Source organism: Globicephala melas, chromosome X (genome assembly GCF_963455315.2).
Source record: "Globicephala melas chromosome X, mGloMel1.2, whole genome shotgun sequence".
Classification (NCBI taxonomy): domain Eukaryota; kingdom Metazoa; phylum Chordata; class Mammalia; order Artiodactyla; family Delphinidae; genus Globicephala; species Globicephala melas.
Genome location: NC_083335.1, coordinates 10,960,350 through 10,975,939, shown reverse-complemented (window position 1 = coordinate 10,975,939; position 15,590 = coordinate 10,960,350). Strand labels below are relative to the sequence as shown.

Genomic DNA, 15,590 nt, shown 5'->3' with positions numbered 1-15,590 from the left:
ACCATAAGGTATCTAACTAATTCCCCATTTGCGTTGTTTCCAATTTCTTACACAAAGCTGTCGTGAATATCTTTGTCCATATATTTGTGGCCACTCGTGTGGCTCTTTGTAGGGATGGAATCCTGGGAAGGGAATGGCTGGGTCAGAGGGTGTCAGAGGCACATCACAGGAGTGATAGTTTGCCCTCCGGAAGGCTGGCGGGGCTCTGAAAGCTCGTTGGGCTTCCCACTCAACATCTTCAACCTGTCTGAGCTTGTTTCCTCCTCTGTAAATTGGGAAGATGATGGTACTACCTCAGTGGGAGGGGGATAGCATGAGGATCACAGGAGAGATACATGCAAAGCGCGTGGAGCCCAGCACACATGTCGCTGCTTACGAAATGACAGCAACTATTCAGTACCACTACGGCGGTGAGGCCATTTGGGCTGCCCGAAGCCACTAAGGGTAGTGGGACGAGTGCAGCTGAGAACAAAGCTCACACTCCAGTTTGCCCTCCCTAGTGCAGTTAATGCCGGAGAACCAAAGGAAGCCGGGAGTCTCCAGCCCACCTCCCAGGAGATGGTGTAGCTTCAGTGGGCACGCGGTGGGACCCAGGAAGAGGTGACCTCAGAGGGAAGGTCCTGCTCACTGCAGATCTCCCTCTCTTGGACAGCCCTCGGAGCAGGCCCTTTGTCGTGGGGTGCGGGGGGCAGGGTGGGCAATGAATAGTTCTAGGAAGCGGGGAATAGCTACCCCCCACCCTCAGACCCCAGCAAGCTGGTGGCCACGGGAGCCAGTGCTCTGAGGAGGGCTGGTTAGTGGTCAGCAGGGTCAAGGGCACTGAGCATCTTTGGGGAAGGGACAGACGGCCCTGACAGTGGAGAACATTTTGCTGAGTCCAGCTTTGAAGGAGACTGGTCTGTTCCACCCGCCCGCCCGCCCGCCCGCCCAACGCTCTCTCCATAGGAAAGATAACCGGAGACGGTAATTTAGTTCTACCTGTTTATTGCTACCAACCCATCTCCCTTCACCCCCCTCATATTTACACCCAAACCGCTCCCCCAAGATGGCTTCTACCAGAGTTCCTGGGACTAGGTCCAAAAGTGTCCACTAAACAGGCAGTCCAAGACATGGCGGGCACTGTTTGCCCTCAGGCCAGTTGGGCCCCAGGAAAGGGTTACTCTGGGAATTCTGGGCATGGACTTGGCACTGGGGTCAAGTACCAGGATCCTTGACTCTCCCTCCCCTTCTGGAGCTCAAGGTCCATCAAAACCTTTAGCAGAGTAAAGGTGGGACAGTGGACTCCCCAGTATCAAGCTTTGTGCTTTCTTTGCTTGTAAGGACCCACAGGAGAGGCCAAGTCTTGCTTCTGAGGGGCCAGTCTGCCCTTGGAAGTCAGGTCGGGCCATCTGCCATTGGCCTTGGGAGAAGTGTCATTTAAGGGGCTGGGAGTGGAAGGGGAGGGCGCTTGTTGTCTGAGGTGTGGGCATTGTTTTAAGCTGGGGGAGTTGCAGCTTGGCTTGAGTTACGTGGGGAAGTATGGAACGGATGAGCAGGAGATGTTTCATTTGGGAGCCCAAGGCCCCTCCAGCCCCCTTAGTAAGCCCCACTGGTGTCCTGGGCCACAGGTAACGGGACAGCAGACGTTTAATATCACAGAATGTCAGAGTTGGCCCTCAGCAACTATCCATTCTTATTCTGACCTGTCCTAGACCCAGATTGAGGAAGGCACTCAGTTCAAGTGGCACAGTGATTTAGTGGCTAAACCTGTAAGAGAATTAAGGTGAAGGAAAGTAGGAAAGATACATGTACATGTGGCTTCAAACCTTATTTAGAGAATCTGGATTCACCTGTGATCAATTAGAGTCCTTTTCGATGACCAGGTTTCCCTAGGGTATTGAGATTGACCTGAACCACCGACTCGGCCCCCTTTTCAGGAGCAGCGCGACAGGGGAAGGTGGTGTGGAGGCAAGGAGGGTTTGGAGGCCTTGGTGGTGAGGGGCATGGGCCCGGTGCCCCCTCAGTGCCCCCCTGCTCTGGCCGCAGCTGGAAGGGCTGTGCTGTCAAGTAGCTGGTGGAGGGAGGCGGCCCGGCTTCGGCGGCTCAGCTTGTCGTGCACTCCAGCCGCGCCTGTAGGGCTCGGCTGGCCTCTGCTGACCTAGGCACCCCTGGGGGAGCGGGGCCGGGCTCGGTGCCAGTCCTCCGGCCCGGGGCCACCGCGGAAGGCTGGGTCCAGCCCCGCGGCCTGGGCTGCTCAGGCCCAGCCTCGGCCCACACTGCTGCCTCAAGGTGCCCCGGCCAGGGAGAGGCCGTGTAGCTGCTCCTCGGCACCCGCCAGCTCTGCTTCATCGCGCCCGCTCTCTGAGCCCTCGAAGCAGCCCGAGTCACGCGGGATGTCCACCTTGGGCTCTGCCACCGTGTGCGCCACTGGCTCCTGGCCGCTCTCGGCGCCCTCTTCCGCCTCCTCGCTGCCGGCTGCCAGGGGCCAGGGAGGGAGAGGAATGTGGGGGGCTTGGCCCTTAGCTGGGAGGGGCTTCAGAAACCCTGGGGGCCCCATGTGGGTGGAGGGACCCTGGGAAGCCCGCTGGAGGCCGTCTCTTCTTCTGGTCACCCACCACCAAGCACCCCTGCCCTTTCTCGGCCCTTCTGGTGGGAGTGGTTTCCAGGCCAGCTCTCCCGCCCAGGAGCTCAAGCTTCTTCAGCACTGAGCTAGTAGCCAGGACACCTGCTCTTGAATCGTGGCTCTGTCATTACCCAACGTGAAGGCCTCGAGTCCATGCCGTATCTTCTCCGGCCCTAAGTCTCCCGTTTGATCCCAAAGGGGGTTGAGCCCGATCGTTCCTAAAACCCCTTCTCATCACAAGCTCTGCCCGAGACTGGAATTCAAGTGTGGAAAGTGCCTGCGCACTGCAGAGGGCTGCTGGGGCAGGACCCGGGCAGGCCTCCCCGCCTAACATGCCCAACTCCAGCGCTCACGCCCCCTCCCCCGCTCCTAAGGCCACTCACTGTCGTAGTCCAGCAGCAGCTCAGCAGCCGTGAGCAGCTTGGCCCGATGCTGTGGGTCCATGATATTCAGCTCATTGAGGTGTGTTTCCCGCAGCTCTTTGAAGTCCTCCAGCGTCTGGTAGCCATTGAGCAGCAGGGTGGACGTGTGCTCCTGTGGGCAGAAGCAGGCCACCAGCGCGGCCGCTTACAAGCTGCCCCCACCTACGACCTGTCTCTCCCCGCAGAGCTGACCTGCCCTGGCCCCCATCCCTTGCTCCTAGACACTAGACTAGGTCCCAGCTCAAACCTCAAGGCCGATGCGCTCCAGCAGCTCATGCAGAGTCTTGGGCTTGGGCCTCTTGCCCTTGCTCTGTCGGCGGCTGGGGCGGGCAGGTCCCACAGCCTCCTCGGGCAGCACGTCCACGTAGATGAACTTGAAAGAGCCCAGCCTGCCATTGAGCAGGCCCAGCCACGTGCCCACAGGCGGCTTTTCGATGATCTGGATCACATCTCCCTTCTGTGGGAGGAGAGCAGAGCAGAACAGAGTGGGGGCAAGGTGGCCCCTTGGCCTCCTGTACCCTCTACCTGTATGGGGTACAGCCTGCCAGGCTCAGCAGGGGCCTGGATGCCAACCTTACCTGCAGTTTCAGTGAGTCATGGTCATACGGGCTGGGAGTGAAGTCGGTGTGGACTCGTGCCCGGCCACAGAAGGGCCCTGTGTACTGGGGGGCAGGTGGTTCCTCCCCGAAGCTGCCAGAGCCTGGGCTGGGGCTGCAGAGCTCACTGCCTGCAGGAAATGGGGCAGGGAGGAAGGTCACCTTTGTCCCCGGACAGCTGCGGCAGTGCCCAGCAGGTACCTTCCATGGGGTCTGGCTAGAAATCCCAAGGATACATGCTGGGGAAGAAAACTGAGCTCTAGTAAGTCTCACACTGCAGAAGGGATTCTGACCCAACCCCTCTGCCACCCCGAAGGAGCATAGCTTCCCTCCTGGCATCCCAGGCATGAAAATAGTTGACCATAGAAGGAGGAATGGCTCACAGATCAAAGACTGGGCAAATGGGAAGGGTCTCTAGAGAACAACTGGGCCAACACCCCAATGAACAGATGAGGAAAACTGAGGCCAGACAGGCCAAGTGACCTGCCCAAGGCCTCTCACCTTATAATTGGCAGCACTGGGTCTGTTAGGCTCCAGGCTTCCTGACTCCCACTCCAGTGCTCCTGGAAGCCACCTTCCACCCAGGAAGCCACATCGTGCATCAATATTTTACTTTCTCTACTCAATAAGACTCTGTGTCGAGTTACAACATCACACGGAAACTCAAGACTTTCTCTCTGGGAAGGGCAGGATGAGGGCCTAAGTGGCTTTCAATGGGGATAGGGAGGTGTCTTTGGAGCCAGAGAAAGATCAGAGGACTTGGAACTAATCCGAAGGGAGAGAACGACAATGCCTCTGTAGGTCTGCAGCGCAAAGCCTGCAGCCCCTTGTCCAGGCAGGGCTGCTGGAAGCTCCTGTCCAGTCCCACGGACATCTAGAAGATGCCAAGTGGCACCCTGAGCCCAGCAAACCAAGGGCTGGTGTCCATGAGGCTGAGTCTTCACAGCTGGAGACCCTATTCCCTCACCCGAGCCTCGGATGTCAGAGGCCCAGGGAGCCGTAGCCTCTAGCTCCCCTTGGAAGGTGGGGGAGGGCTGGTCCAAGAGGGCAATGGGGTTCTTCCTGTGCCCTTGGGGCCCTCCAGCAAGTGGAGGCTCCTCTAGGGCAGAACTAAGTTCAAGCCTGGGTCACCTTGGGCAAGTCACTTAACCTCCCTGAGCCTCAGTTTTCACATCAATAAAGTGGGGATAATAATAGTACCGGCCCCATGAGATTGTTGTGAAGATTTAACGTGAAGAGGGCTGGGAAAGGTCCCAGCAGGCTGACAGTAAAGGTTCATTTCTCTTTACCACCCCCTCCCAGACCCCGCCCTTTCCTCTAGACTCAGCAGGTGTGCCCCTCCTCCCCTCCTCACCTGTGGATGCCTGGCGGCTGAGTGCTGGGAGCTGCGTCTCCTCTTGCTCAGAAAAGGCCAGCGCCATCTTCTCAGGGCCGGGGCTGTCCAGGCTGCAGTCCGGAGACGTCGGGGAGGCTGAGCCCTCCTCCAGAGTATCTCCCTGGAGGGGAGGAGAGGCAGCAAGCCCTGAGCAGCCCCGGGTGCAGAGGAAATGGGCCTGGGCTCCAGGGAGAACTGGGGCCTGGCTGGAGCCCCAGCTCTGCCTCTTGCGGGCTGCATGGCGCCCTCTGGGCCCTAGTTTCCTCTTTCGTGAAGTGGGACTGACAGTCCTTGCCCTGCCCACGTCATGGAATGAGGCTCAACGGGGGTGCTGTGTGAATGCACTTTGTCAGCTCAAAGTGCCAACTTACACACAGAAAAGGCCTCAGTGCCAGAACTGAGACTCAGAGCTGTTACTAGGGCGTAGCCAGGCAGACCACGGCGCTGGAGAGTCACTACTTTTGACTGTGCTCCTATGTGCCAGACAGAGGATTTCATTTAATCCTCACTTGAGGATATGTGCTCCATCGTCCCAAGTTTACAGATGAGCAGTAATGGAGGAACGTTCCCGAGGCCACGCAGGAGCCCACAGACAAGTCGGTCTGACACTAGGGCTCCTGGGCCTCCCCACACCTCAGTGCGGTGGTAACTTTCACAGATGACTCAGTGGCAATAAAAGCCCTGATCTGTAGAAGTTGCCAGCTCCTGTACTGTAAATATTCCCCACCGTGGCCAACAGAGAGCTACCACTCTGGTGTCACTGAATGAGTAGCATCATCGGCTATTTCCACCCCCCAAAGACTGTAGATGCCAGTAACCTCAAGGGCACAGAGGACAGTGAAAGGTAGTACAAGAATTAGGAAATGAGTTTTGAAGACTGACTTTAGTCTTTTTATTTTTAAAATATAGATTTAATTCTAAGTTGGTAGAAGTTAATTTTCAGTAATGGTTGTATCTCACACCTGGCTCACAAAATTCCCGAAAATTTGACCAACTGCTATCCAGAGCTGGCATGAGCCAGTTAGCACACTGCTGCCAGGGCACCTCCTCCAAGAACCAGGAGCAAACCAGACTCGCTGTGTCACTTTAGCAACTTGGACGTGCCTGCCCCACAGCTGTGTGTTCTGCCCTCCCTCCCTGGGCCAAAGCCAGCCTTCTCGATTTTCTTTCATAGGGCCTCTTTGAATCAAGCCTTCCCAATCACAGGGGCTGGTTCCAAGCAAAAGTTTGCGGTGGATGAATTTGCGCTATGTGATCTCATCTCCTCAGACCTGCCTGCCCAGGAAGCTCCTGTTACCCAGAACTTCATCCCTCCTCAGACCCCACTACTGCTCCCTCAGGACCATACCTTCCTGCCATGTCCATGGCTGAGGGAGCTCCCTTCCCAAGGTGACCTTCCTGCTTGTATGGGGCCAGGCATCGTTACCGGAGCGTGGCTGTCACAGTGGCCGTGCTCAAAGCCTACCAGAGCGGTGCCTGTCCTCCCTGTCCCCTCTCCCATGGGTCCCAGGCCTCACCATCTCCTCCGACAGGGCCTTCACCATCATCTTGCCCATCTTCCTGTTCATGGTTCGGGAAATCACGGCCCTCCACTTCTTCCCCAGCTTTTTGCTGCTCTTTCCAGCATCCTCTGGGGGCGGAACACCTGAGTCATCTTCTGGAATCTGTGACAATAAATGTGCAGGTCCAGGAACCCTGGTGACCATGTCTGGGTCCACGACTTGGGAGCAGAAGGCGGCTTTTGGGTCCTGGCAGATGCTGGAGGGGTGGGAAAGAGAGCTCCCCATCCCTTCCCTTTTAGCCCCAGACCTGTCCTAGGCCCTATTCGTTTGTATTTAAATTGGCCCTATTCATTTGCATTTAAATTGACAATTAATTTGCAATCGAAAAGAATGCAGGTGAGGTTTTAGGGCCCAGAATTTTGCTGGGTGAGAGATGTGGGCCCATTGTATTTAAAAAGACTTTGCCTCAACAATCCTAAAAGGGTCTTCCCCCCACCTCCCCACCATTACCCCACCCAGGGCCGGCAACCAGATCCCCCCAAGGAGGCTCTGAAACTCACATTATCATCCAGATTAAATTCCTTCTCGCTCACCACTGGGGAGCTGGGTTTGGATTTGGCAAAATCTTTGAAGCTGCTGGAGCGCTGAAGCGAGAGCTGGAAGAAGCAGAGGTGTTGCCATCAGTGGCACTAAAAATGGTGGCCGAGTAAGGAGCAAAAAGCTGTCCCTGCTCCCAACACACCGCATGTACCCCAGGGCTGGACAGGGCCACGGGGCTAAGGAGGTGAAGCTACACGACGCCCTGCTGGCTACCGGGCTTCATCCTGTTCTTTAGCTGTGAGCGGCCCCTAAAGCAGGCCGCAGAGCAAGCTCCTCGCCTCAGGAGCCTCCACCCCGGTCAGGCCTCAGACTAAGCCCGGCTTTCCACCAGTACCTGAAGTCTGGTCCCCAGAACCCTGTGGTGAAAGACTAAATGAGTCTGAGTAAACGCGTATCTCCTACTGGAGACATATCTCAGCACGAACCGCAGCATCACCTTTATTTATATAACAGGGCAAACCCTCCCAAACCCCGCAGCCTGGCCTCCAGACTCTGTCTTCCCCAAGCATGGTTTCCTGTGATGGTGATCGTGGCAAACACACTGGGGCCTCCAGGCTGATGCATCTGTGTCCCAAGAAGAGGAAGACAATCCCCCCAGGGGCCAGTAAGACCTGGCATTACGCGTTCTGGAAAGCCACAGGACAGACTGATTCAGAGAAGGTTTCCCCGCAGATTTGAGACACAAATGATTGGGTTGAATATCGTAAAAGAAAGCTGCCATTTTCTCTGTCTTCATCTCTGCTTTTAACTTAACTTAGCTGCTAATGCGACGAGCTGGCTACACTAGACGTGTGCCAGTGTTCACAGACTTGTAGGCCCGACCTATTGTTTGTGCTGTGAATGAAAAATGCTGCCGGCCATATCAGCAAACAAAGGATGCTGCGGCCAGCAAGCCATCGACCACTACTGCTGCCCAGATGGTGAGCCCCGAGGGAACTCAGGATGGAGACACACGGGCTGCCCTCTGTGAAGCCCCCAGTGGTGCACCCTGAGGAGACACAGGGTGGGAAAGATACTAGCCCTTATCTTTGCATAGCAAAGGAATGATTTCAATAAGCCCCGACTCTTGCATCTTCCCATACACAGAAAAGTGCTAAATTCAACTACTTGGGATATCTGGTTTCCTTGAACTAACAGTAAATCTTTTGATGTTCCCACTACCTGGTCTTTGCTGCAAAAACCCCTGTATATCCTGGCTTCTCCCTTACCTCTAGAGAGCAGTCCCTCAGAGCTCTCTGAGAGGCCGCCTCCGGGGCTTGAAGTCCTCAGAAAGTCTGCTGAATAAAGCATAATTCTCACCTTTTAGGTTATGCATTTTTTTTCAGTCGACAGTGCTGACAAGCCTGTTTTCAGGAAATGAGCTTTTCTTAACTGTACGTGCCACGCACATGGCAGAATACCAGGAGAAACCCGGGCCAGGTGAGGAGGGCCGACTTTAGACACAAGAGGTGGAGGCTGAGCCCGAATCAAGAGCAACAGTCAAGACCAGAGATACACACAGGAACCAGAGTTCACAGATGGCCAGACAGATAGAGCGGGTCGGCGGCAGACACCAGAGATAAGGGCTTGAGGAACCGAAGCCCCAAACCCGCTCAAAGCTGAAAGTTTCACATCCTCTTTCCTACAAAAGGGGGGTCCAGTGACAATCCCCCAGGGCAGGGGCAGTGTCACCTGCCCCCTCAGCATACACACAACTAGCCCCGGCTCCTGGGGACTGCAGCGGAACACTTCAGTTCTCTTGGTGGGTCTTGACCAAAAGCAAGTCGGCAGTCAGGGACAGCGGCCACACCTTCCTAGAGGTCACAGCAAGCTAGATGACCAGAAACTAGGTCAGTGGTCAGGCCAAGCAGACACCACCACCATGAAGGCCTCCTGGGTGAGGCACTTGCAGCCTCAGGGAGAAAGCCTCTTCCGCAGGATGCTGGGGAGCTGGGAAAGGGGGCTGAGGGGTTACAGGGAGGGGAAAGCACGGCGGTGGGGTGACTGCTCCTGTTCCCTGCCTCTCCTCCATCCTCCTTCCCTGGTTTTCCCTGCCCGCTATTCTTTCCTCTTTTTCTTCCTTGCTTTCCCCTTCTCTCCTCCACCTTCCATTCATTTCCTCCTCTTGTATGGCTAAGAGGCAGCTGCCTGGATAACTTCCTCCTTTTATTGCCTGGAAAAGAGGGAAGAGAGAGAGGATGGGCACCAGGCTGGCCTGGGCCCAAGGAGGGCAGGCTGGGGTGCTATTTTTAGGCCGATGGGGCCTATTGTGGCCTCCCCTCCACCCGTCCCAATCCCAGGAGTCTCCCCTGAAGCCCCAGGGACCAGTGATCCTGGAAAGCCAGCAGGAGGGCAGGCGTGGGGCTGGAGGTGGGCTTTGCTGAGGAAGAGTGGACTCACCGCCAGGCTGCCCTCTAATTGCAGTTCTTGCCTTTTTCTGTCATTAAGCTCAGTCGGGGTTGGGGGTGGCTGGGAAAGTGATTTTTGGCTCCTGGGACCTTGTGTCGGGGCCCCTCTGTCCCAGCTTTAGCTCAAAATGGGAGAAAACCACCTAAAAGGACCATGTGGGTGGCGCCGGGACATGGGCCTGGCAGGCCACTCCTCAGCCCAGGGACGGGGAAAGAACTAGACAAGTTCTTTGGGTGACTAAGGGTGAGGGCTGTTTGCCCTGGGGGGCCTCTTGCCCCGCCCACCTCTAAACTCAGGGGCGGCCTCAAATATCCTGAATGCCTTTCGGTGAACCTGAAGTGACCCCCGCCCCCAGCCAGGTGTGAGTGGACATCCTTGGGCCCTTTTGGATTTTCTGCCTGGCCTCCCTTTAGGGTGAGACCTTCCTGGGGGTCCTGGGTGGGAGGTTGTACCGTACACGTCGGCCACTTTTTCATATCTAAGGGGAGGATATGGGCCTCTTGGAAAGAACTACTTTTTTGGCGTCACACATTGCTGAGTTCAGCTCTGGGATGTGTGGCCTTCGGTGAGTTATTTGACCTCCCCGAACATCAGTCTCTTCACCTGGTGTCGGCTAGCGAGAGTTCACATCTTGCTTCTGCCATTGACGAGCTGTGTAAAGCTGGGTCAATTCCTCAACTTCCCTGGGCTTCCGTTTCCTCATGGGTGAAATGAAGACCGGAGCACACACCTCACTGGGTTGTTGTGCGGATGACAGGGGTGAGCATGGGATGCAGCAGCCCCACGAGGCACGTTCAGGGAGGCTTACTTAGCCTTTCCAACAGCCCACCTCCAGGCTCTTAGCCCTTGCATTCCCCACCTGGAACACTCTGCCCTTCTCTGTGTCAACCATAGTTTTTCCCATCCTGCAGAATCCAGTTTAACTGGAAACAACTCAAATGCTCAGCAGCTGTAGAGTGGATTTGCAAATTGTGGCCGAGTCCCATGAGGGAAGAGCACATGGCAATGAGCTTCGTGCAACTCTCCCCAACAATACGGTGACTCTCACGGCTACACCGCTGGGCAGAAGGGACCCACCACCAGAGTATATTATATGGTTCCCCGTACAGAAAGTTCAAAACCCGGCAAAACTAATCCATGGAAGTCAGAAGAGTGGTGGCCTTTGGGCAGGGGCATGAGGGAAGCTTCTAGAGTGTTGGAAGTGTTCTGTTTGATCTGGGTGCTGCCTACATGGGGATGTTCACTGAATGGAACTCCACTGAGTGCTACATTTATGATTTATGCACTTTTTCTATGGATATTATACTTCAATAAAAAAGGTTTTTCAAATCCGGTTTTAAAGGCACTGCCCCCTGCAGGAAGCCTTCCCTGATCACCCCCTCAGAGCCTCACCCTGCCCCCACTGGCATCTTCTTCCCCTGCTTCCTAAGACCGAGCGCCCTCTGGGCACTGGGCACAGGCCTGTGCATGTGTGGGAATCCGGTAACGAGGGGTCAAACACCGCCCCTGTTCCAAGTGCCCTGCCAAGCACTTTGTGTGTGTCCGCTCACTTCAGCTTCACTGCAGCCCTGTCTTTACATCACGCTTCCCATCTGGGCACACAGAATCGGAGAAATGACGCATCCTAGGTGGAGTGGCACAGCTGACAGTGGGAGGAACAGGGCTTTGAACCCATGTCTGTGACTCTGGAAGCCCATGCTTGTTCCTGTGCTCAGAGCTCAAGAAGTTGCCCCCTAGTATAGAAGTGGATTAAGGGCAATGGCGACTGCAAGCGTTGTTTGGAGGAAGCTACCAGGAGAGCAGGTGGGGGCATGGAGGAAGAAGGGCTCCGGAGGGCTTCGCGGAGAAGGAGGCACATTTGAGCTGGGCTGTAGCAGGGGAGCCAGGATTTCTCCAGGTGGAGTTGAGAAGGGTTTGTCAAGAGTGGGAGTTAGGGATGTTCCAAGCGTGGCGATGGAATGGTGGGTACGCCAGTGCTTGGGGTGGGCAGCGGAGCATAAAAGGCCACAGAAGGCCCTTGCCAGCCATGGCATCAGCCTGTGGGCAATGAGGAGCCACTGGAAATATGAATTGCATGCTGGTGTGGAGGGGGATGCCAGATGTGTGCTGTAGGAAGGGAGCCTGGGGGAAGTAGTGTGCTGGGATTGGGGAACAGAGGAGCAGGGAGAGACTGGAAGGACGGGACAGCTGCACACTCGAATGGGAGCCTTGATTCCTCTCCATTTCTCCTGGTGAGAGGTCTGGGATGTAGCGAAAAGTAGGGGTGTGATGGGGTAGGACCATCCTTAGGGGAGGTAGGTCCCAGGACAAACCCCTGTCGACTACCTACACTCCAACAGACCAAAGAGAGTGCAGAGAGACACTTGATGGAGGCAAAAGTCTCCAAAAGGCAGCCAAGGGGTATTGCTCCCCCCATCCCGGGCGTCTCCCCAATCCTTCATGATGCATAGCAGGTGACACATCCTGACCCCACCATACTAGAGGGCCTGTTCCGACTCTGCTCTGCTGCTTTGAAGGTCACTCATCCCCTGGCCATCTAGACCTGCCCTGCAGAGCTCTCCTGCCGATAGGCTGAGTCTTTTATGCTCATCAGACTCTACCAGTGCTTTTGAGATCAGTAGGGAGACAAGAGAGTAGAGGGAGAAGGGGTCAAGACCCTGGACACCAACAAATCTTGGCTTAGATCCCTGCTCTGCAGTTTACTAGCTGTGTGACCTCGGGTAAGTCACTTCACCTCCCTGAGCCTCAGGCATAAAATGAAGACAATGCCTGCCCTACTTCACAAGGTTGTCGTGAAGAGCCAACGGGCTAAGGGATGGGTGGAGTGCACAGCACAGCACCTGGCACCTGCTGAGCTGTTACGTGTTGTTTTCTCCACTTCAGGGCTGGGACCGAAGCTCGGTCCTTGCAGCGGGTTCCCCACCCCCACCCACGCCTGTAGCGTACACCCTCTCGTGGACACAAGTACACATGTGACACAGTGCACTCACACGTATTGTTCCAGGCAATCCACACCCTCCTGAGGTGGGCAGATCAGGAACTATCTCCCTTTTCTGAGGTGACGAAACTTAGGCCCAAGAAAGGTCAGTGAACTGTCCAGGGTCCTACAGCTGGAACCTGGTAGATTCCAACTCTGCTTTCTTGTCCTCTGCCCAGCACATTCTCCACTTGGTAGGCCCGAAAGGAGGAGAGGGACAGGAAAGGGAGGCCTCTCTTGCCTTTGTGCTTTCCCTCCACCACGTCACCTTGGCCTCTGAGGGAAAGGGACTTGCCCGAGTCACAGTGCTGGAGCCACGCCGCTGCCTCCGGGCCTCGGGAAGATGCCGTCTCCACCTTCTGGAAAGTCGGCTTTTCTAAGGGCACTCCCATGGGATGGGCCTTGGAGAGTGGCTCTGGAGGCTGGCCCAGGCTCTGCAGGGGCGAGGTAGGCTTTGCCTGGACGATGCTGCCCTAGAGGACATGGTCCACAGAGTGCCACAATGGCCTTGACTCTCCGGGGAGAGGCCTGTGGGAAATCCCAGAGGCCCAGTCACCAAATACAGAATCTGGATAATGGAAGTGGGGAAAGAAGACGGGACTTCTGGCTTCTGTGAGCCTCTGGGCACTTCCACCTGAGGCGGCACAGCGTGCCAGCGTTGCAGTGTTTGCTCTTTCTCAGACTCTTTCCTCCAGCTCAGCTCCCCTGTGGTTTGGGGCCCAGCAGTGTGTAGGGCGGTCTCTGCTTCCCACCCCCATCAGCCGGACAGCAAGGGGAAGTGGACCCACTCACTGAGCAGTGACAGCCAGTGGTAAGTCTGCCGGGGGCTGGCGCCGTGTGGGGCTTGGACAGGGGTGACAGAGCCTGTGAGAAGATTCATGAATCTCTTTCCCACCCGCCCACCTCCACTGCAACCTTAGAGAAGCAGTTGGAGTGGGGAGAGTACAGCTGGAAGTGGCAGCCACCCCAGGACCTGAGACGGGGCAGGATGTACACCCCAGTGCCCTGATGCTCGGCTTCTCAGCTGGTTCAGTCTCCGTCTGGAAGCTACTCCCCTGACAAAGGGGCTCCCCCATGGAGCACCTGAGCTGGGCTCCAGGGGAAACCAGTGGGGTGCAGTGAGGGCCTGGAGGCCCTGGACCTTGGCCTGTGGCTACGCCTGGCCTCTTGGACCTGGTTCAGGCCTGCTTTGGGATGGTCCTAGGCTCCTGCTGGATGTGCGGAACGTACTTGCTGATTGCCCGGGAGGATCTGACGATCGAGTCAAAAAATTAAGTCTAGAAATCCTCAGATCCAACTAGACAAACCTAAATGTGGCAGAGCCTTCAAGGAATCTTCTAGTCTGGCCTCAAGACTCCAGGAAGATGAGCACCTCAGAATTTTTTCCTCCTCAGCCCTCCCTCCTACTCATCGTCTCAGCACCTTCATTTCTCATTCTTCACAAATAATTTCTCTCCACCTGGGAAGAACCTGTATGCCCCCAGCATCCCACTGCAGGTTTGGAGGCCCTTTCCTTAAATCTGGAAATCACGCTGGGCCCCATCTTCAGGTGGGCCCCCTCTCCTTTGGGCCCCGGGATCTACAACAGAGCTGAACCAAGTGAGCAGAGCCTGGGCTCTGGCCAAAGGGCGGGGGCCCTGGGAGCATCATGGCTCCTGGCTGGGCAGCCCAGTGGGGCCCTCTGAGTGAGATGGCTCCCAGTGGCGGGCCCGGTGTAGGGAACAGAGAATTAAGTACGGTCTTAGGGTTCAACGTGAGAATTGTATTTTATAATTCTCGAATTCTAGTCTAGGATTCTAGTCCCCAATTTTAAGTCTCTATCTTACCATCGTAGGGTTGAATCCTACAACTTTTAGACTTCTAAGAATGCATTCTGTAACTCCGTTTCTCTAGAATCTGTCTCTTCTGTACTTCTGTTACTCTAGTTACCTTTGGGCCCACGTCCCATGCCCTTGGGAGTATGGCCCTCACCTACAGACTCAACAGAAGGCCTTCGGCTCTTCCCACTTCCGTGAGTCCCGGAGAGGCTGGGTTGAGAGAGGGAAGGAAGCAGTGAGCTCCCAAAGATGCTCCTCACCTTTTTCTTCTGCGTGGGCTCCTTCTCGCTGGCGTTGGAGGGCTTACGGCGCAACATGGTCCTCTACCCTGGTGATGCTCCGCCCCTGCGCTCGTAGGTATCGAGATGCGGAGGCCTCTTGCTCAGCCTCGCCGGCACCGTCCAGGGGGCACGGCATGGACTGAGCCTCCGGCTGCCACTCTGACTGCTGCACTGGCAGCTTGGGGGTGCGGGCCATGGACACCCGGCGGCAGCAGCATACAGGAAGCCCCGTCACGTGACCTGCTCTTACAGCAATCGCAGCCCCTGCCGGCCCCTAGGGAGGAAGGAAGTCCCAGCTTCAGTCTCCAGAGATTCTGATGCAGACGGCTCTTGGGTTGAACAAGCAGAGAAAAGTCCCTACCCTGCCATCTCATGGCAACCATTGCCAGTCCTTCGGCCAGTCAACCTGACATACGGCCTACTCAAGCCCTTTATCTCACTGACCAGAGTCCCGAAACCGGAAGTGGGACCATCTCTCTGCCTGTGGGGCCAATGCTCCCAGTCACCTTGCATCGCCAAGGTCATCACTGCTATCAGTCCCTCTCCTATCACCCCATAGCCATCACTCCTATCTACAGCCATCAGCCCTGAAGTCATCTCCACTGCTACTGGCACACCTACAGCCACCACTGCTAGAAAAACCATCCCTACAGCCATCACCCCTATAGTCATCACTGCTGCTATCACTGTCACAACCATCATCCTCTTGGCTGTTATCCTTACGGACATTACAGCCAGTCACTCCCATGACACTCTTACCCCACGACCATCATCCCTACAGCCATCACCCCTACAACCATCACCACACCCCTGCAGCCAACACCTTTCAGCTATCATCCCTGCAGTCATTCCCACTGCCATTAGCACCACTACAGCCATCACTGCTAAAACAACCACCCCTGTAGTCAACACCCCTCGGCCATCTGTCTCTATCTGCCTCACCACTGCCACTATCACCGGTACGGTGATCATCCTCATAGCTATCACCCTTACAGACACTATCACTATAGCCAGTCATGCCCACTGATGC

General features: G+C 56.0%; 1 protein-coding gene across 1 annotated transcript; it reads right to left on the bottom strand.

Moving 5' to 3' along the window:
• Positions 1–1,020: 1,020 nt before the first annotated feature.
• Positions 1,021–14,719, bottom strand: SASH3 (SAM and SH3 domain containing 3). Its single transcript, XM_030844882.2, has 8 exons — positions 14,540–14,719; positions 7,058–7,153; positions 6,513–6,659; positions 4,975–5,116; positions 3,603–3,751; positions 3,272–3,481; positions 2,986–3,136; positions 1,021–2,454 (listed from the first exon to the last, which is right to left on the bottom strand). Exons 1-8 carry the CDS (start codon positions 14,594–14,596, stop codon positions 2,264–2,266), a joined length of 1,143 nt encoding a protein of 380 aa, XP_030700742.1. The 5' UTR covers positions 14,597–14,719; the 3' UTR covers positions 1,021–2,263.
• Positions 14,720–15,590: the final 871 nt, after the last annotated feature.